This window comes from Miscanthus floridulus, unplaced genomic scaffold (assembly GCF_019320115.1).
Source record: "Miscanthus floridulus cultivar M001 unplaced genomic scaffold, ASM1932011v1 fs_356_3, whole genome shotgun sequence".
Classification (NCBI taxonomy): domain Eukaryota; kingdom Viridiplantae; phylum Streptophyta; class Magnoliopsida; order Poales; family Poaceae; genus Miscanthus; species Miscanthus floridulus.
The window spans coordinates 22,014-26,682 of record NW_027096632.1 but is presented as its reverse complement, the minus strand read 5'-3'; the positions used below and the strand labels follow the sequence as shown (position 1 = coordinate 26,682).

At 49.5% G+C, this 4,669-nt stretch overlaps 1 protein-coding gene across 1 annotated transcript; it reads left to right on the top strand.

Moving 5' to 3' along the window:
• The first annotated feature begins 455 nt into the window (after positions 1–455).
• LOC136531459 (probable WRKY transcription factor 14) lies at positions 456–3,483 on the top strand. Its single transcript, XM_066524121.1, has 3 exons — positions 456–1,192; positions 1,804–1,944; positions 2,802–3,483. The coding sequence occupies exons 1-3, from the start codon at positions 552–554 to the stop codon at positions 3,481–3,483; spliced, it is 1,464 nt and encodes a 487-aa protein (XP_066380218.1). The 5' UTR covers positions 456–551.
• Positions 3,484–4,669: the final 1,186 nt, after the last annotated feature.

The window sequence follows — 4,669 nt, the reverse complement described above, 5'->3', positions numbered from 1 at the left end:
TCTTGGCAGCCAACTCAAGTTACCCATCTCTCCTCCCCTCTCCTTGTGTCTCCTCTCCTCTCCTCTCCTCTCCTCTCCTATTGCTTTGCTTGGCGTAAAGAAAAGATAGCTCACTTTCCACAGCCCCATCTCTCACATCCTGCTTCCCCTCCACCCTACCTCCTCTTCTGCCCCCACAAAAGCAAAACAAGCTTGCTGGATTGCTTGCTACTAGCTTACCTCCAAGCAGATCGAGACAACTTGCAACTTCAAGAGATCGCTGTCCTGCTACCCTAGCAAGCCTTCTTCGTTCTCGTTCGTGCCAACACATGCATGCACCCAAGCTGCTGCTTCCTGTGCACCACATGGCTCTTCTTGGCTAGCTAGCCTTATTAGCTAGCTTGGTGCCAGTTGATTGCAAAGGAGCGAGACGAGAGAATTATTGAGCTAGCGGTTGGCATCAGCCGCGCGCTAGCTTGCGCGCATCCACTATAGAGGCAGGCAGCGACTAGCGAGAGCGAGGGATCGGCAAAGGGCACCCTAGCTAGCTCTAGCTGCCGCGCGCCACAGCCATGTGCGACTACTTCCTTCCGAGGATGGAGGGCGACCAGGCCGGCGGCGGCGACCTTACTGACATCGTCCGGTCCGGCGGAGCCATCCCTGGCAACGCCGTCGAGATGCCGTCCACGGCCGCCGCGGATGAGTGGCAGCTCCAGGGAGACCCGATGCTCTTCCCGCCGCTTCCCTCGTCGACGACATCGGAAGCTGGCTGCGCCGCCGCAGGGGGCACCAGCGCCGACGTCTTCGGCGCTGACCCTTTCTCCGGCCTCGTGGACCCGTTCAGTACCGACTACTCCTCAGGCGCCGACTTCTTGGACGCCATGCCGGACGCGATGGCCAAGGTCGGCTTCGACACGGCTATCGGTGGAGGCAGCGGCAGCGGCTGCGGAGGAGGACAGATGATAGACATGAGCCGGAAGCAGCCTCTCTTGCCGCGGGGGGTGCAGATGCCGGCGCTTGGAGTGCTGGCGCCGAGGATGGTGTTGCCGTCGCCGTTGTCGTCGCCGAGGGAGATACGACCATACCCGCCGTTAGCCGGCGACATGGTCAAGCTCGGAATCACGGCCGGGCAGGTGGCCGGGTGCGCCATCGACGCCGCCGTCGTCGGCATGCAGATGTCTTCGCCTCGCGCCGCGGGCGGGATCAAGCGCAGGTTGGGCAGATCCGCCTGGATCCAACACATCTGCTAGCTAGCTTCGTTGCATCATCTTATCTTGCATGTACATATATAAATACATACATACAGGGTGTGTGTTTGCTAGCTATAGCTCGTGATGATTTTAGGGAAGGTTCTGCGATCTCTTTTTTTCTGTTCCTTTTGCTCCTTCTCCTTTTGTGCTCTGCAGTCTGCACTGCACATCCATCCATGGAAAAAATAAGAATTGACAGGGAGGATTCCAAGGATTCCTCGGGCTGTGCCAGGAATTGGCAAGGTCGTAAGTGTTGCCTACAGCTCGAAATTTTAGGCAAGAGAGTCATCATGAACACATGGTGTGATCGGTGGGGATATTTCTGAATCGGCAAACGATGCCTACTCATAGGGTTATGTGCATCTAGACCTAGCTGGTTTTCTGCCCCGGAAAGGCCGGCTTTTGAGTCTCCAAGGCTGATTTGCGAAACCCTAGTAATAATAAGCTTCAATTAGTTAAAAAAAATTCAATAACTTTGGCTCAAGAGCTTATGCGTGCATTTGTAGTTCTGTTATCACGTGATTACTGCAGTTCATCAAATATTAACGCTTGCAGAAAATTCATCTCTGCGCAGGAAGAACCAAGCAAGGAAGGTGGTATGCATCCCGGCGCCGACAGCAGCAGGGGGAAGACCAACTGGAGAGGTGGTTCCTTCTGATCTCTGGGCCTGGAGGAAGTACGGCCAGAAGCCTATCAAGGGTTCTCCTTATCCAAGGTATGTGTTAATTTGGCACATCCACTAATTAGCTGGGATTATGTTTCAAGAGAAATGGTTAATGTGGCTCGGATCTATTAAGCTTATTAAGCTGAGCAATCTGCTGGTGACAAATTGGCGGTGAAGCTAGCTTTTACGAACGGCTATATATAAGAGAGTAAACAATCTTCTGGTGACAATCTTCTCTATATATGGTCCATAACTATAGAATTCTCAGCTCCACGATTCTTAATTTGTGTCTGCATGATCGATGCAGTTTGAATTAATTAGCCGAAAGATAATTTAATGGTTACCTAGCTAGCTAGGTAGCAAGACGTATGGGGATGCTTCTGATTCTCATGTGTCCAATATAATTACTAGTTTTTTATCACTCTATGATACATTTTGGCATTTTTTGGTGTGCGCAGCGTTGTCCTAATTGCAGATACGGTTACCATACCAGCAACAGATAACTGTTATGTACAAATATTCCTGGGCTTAATGTATGATCCATGTTCCCAGGCATATATACACAGTATCAATATAATTGTTCATATTTTTTCCAGATTTTAATTCGATTCTATGCCGAGTGATTACACCCAGCTGGATTGATTTTTAAGATCCTCTTTGTACAGTTTTTATATACATGTGATATGTCAGATTATCTTCCCTAGATTAAAGTGGAAACAATGTAAAACTATGGTTTTTATTAGCAAATAAAGCACATATATTTAAAACTGAACCCAACTTATCTTTTTATATATCGGCATATATATGAAGTGCGATTTACCTTACATACGCTGGTTGCAATATATGAAAAGGGTGCATGCTTGCTGACTTTAATAATGTTCTTGTCCATGAAATGCACGGTATCCCAGAGGGTACTACAGATGCAGCAGCTCAAAAGGATGCTCAGCACGGAAGCAAGTGGAGCGCAGTCGGAATGACCCCAACATGCTTGTCATCACCTATACCTCTGAGCACAACCATCCATGGCCGACTCAGCGCAACGCCCTGGCCGGGTCAACTCGGAATCACCACGGCAAGAACAGCGGCGGGAGCTCAGGTTCCAAGGGCTCACAGAACGAGAAGCAACAGCAATCGAACAACGTCAAGGAAGAGCCCAAGGATCCAGCGGCCACGACGACAACCACTAGCACGACCACTACCACAACTGCTAGTACTTCTCCAGCAGCGGTTGTGAAAGAGGAGACGCTGGCAGCTGGATCATCAGAGGCACTGGGGCAAGTCATGAATGCAGAAGCAGTAGACCACAACATTGAACTCATGGACCAGGTGTTCAGTGAGAGCTACAAGCCGATGATACCGGAGGCCGGCCACTCTGACGATTTCTTCTCCGACCTCGCGGAGCTGGAGTCAGATCCCATGAGCCTAATCTTCTCCAAAGAGTACATGGAAGCGAAACCAAGCGGTGGTGATCGTGGCCACCATCAGGAGAAAGCAATGTCCAAGGACTTGGATCCCTTGTTTGACATGCTAGATTGGTCTACTAATTCCTCGTCAGCAGGGAGCTCATTCGAGCAAGGAAAGAGAGGTTAATCCATTGGCGTATGTGCACACAATACATTTGATCAGCAGCTAATAATAACCAGAAATTAAGATTACCACAAGGTCAGCAAGGAAATTAAGATGAGAGAGTTTTCCTTTTTTTCGCTTTCTTTTCCTCTTTGGTTCTTCTTTTCTACTTATTATCATTGTGTGATGAGAGAGATTGGAATTTTTTGTTCTTAGATATGAACCTTATTTTTTAAGGTTTGTGTCAGGTTGCTTGGTGTACTTATATTGCATGCCCCCCCCCCCCCGTTATGAGGATTCTTCTACCTCTCGAGACTCCAGTGCGTGCACTCTCCATTATTGCCATGGCATGGAGAGTTTATGAACGTTGTCTAACATTCTATGTGCTTGAAGAAGAGGACATAAAAAATGGAGGGCCGGGGCAGGGGTGATGTGAATGTGATAGATGGAGGAATAGAAGAAAGAGAGACCCACATCCTTGAAGGTGATGTGACAGAAAGCAGGGCAGGGCGCCGTTGCAACGGAAGATGTTGTTATACAAGGCCTCTTGCTTTTTCAGCTTTTTTGCATGCAACTGGAGCTGGGGCCTGGCCGGGCGCCTATATTTGGATTCTCTTCTGAACGGTACATATTAATATTTTTGTCTGTGCGCTAAGGAAAATGCACGGACCCTTCTTTATACCTGCGGCTGCCCCTGATCTACTAAAGACCAGCCACTGCTCCAAGGCAGGAGTATTACTCAGGTCCCCTGTGCATTAGTACATGTGATATATACAGCGCGTCGATCTGTTCAGCATCTATCTCTGTACGTGCCCTAGCTAGAGCTAGCTCTCTGCAGTTGTGCCGGCCGGACTGACAGGTAAGGTAACGGCGTCTGTACTGTACATGTATATAAGTAGGGAAGTGAGTACAAGGTGTGTGTGCCGCGTCGCACGTACGTATCCAGCTTTCAATCTGGCCCACGGGACTTACACCATTTCCCATCACCCGTCGTCAATATATATATATATACTGGCCTGTGTGTACAGCAAGTATGCAGGGACGGTCGTCTGCATACGTATCTTTGTGTCGCAGCGCAGCGCTGATGCATGTACACGTATGCGTGCACAATGATGCGGTCAATAAGGAGCAATGCATGCATGCGTGTGAGCGGTGCATGAGTGCCTCTGTTGTAGCAGCATTGGCCACGTGCACGTGTCTTACGGCCGCC

What these genes read in the sequence shown, in the direction of transcription:
- LOC136531459 (XM_066524121.1), top strand. Translation starts at nt 552, where the DNA reads ATGTGCGACTACTTCCTTCCGAGGATGGAGGGCGACCAGGCCGGCGGC. An exon ending in GCGGGCGGGATCAAGCGCAG is followed by an intron (nt 1,193 to 1,803) that starts GTTGGGCAGATC and finishes ATCTCTGCGCAG; the next exon opens with GAAGAACCAAGCAAGGAAGG. An exon ending in AAGGGTTCTCCTTATCCAAG is followed by an intron (nt 1,945 to 2,801) that starts GTATGTGTTAAT and finishes ACGGTATCCCAG; the next exon opens with AGGGTACTACAGATGCAGCA.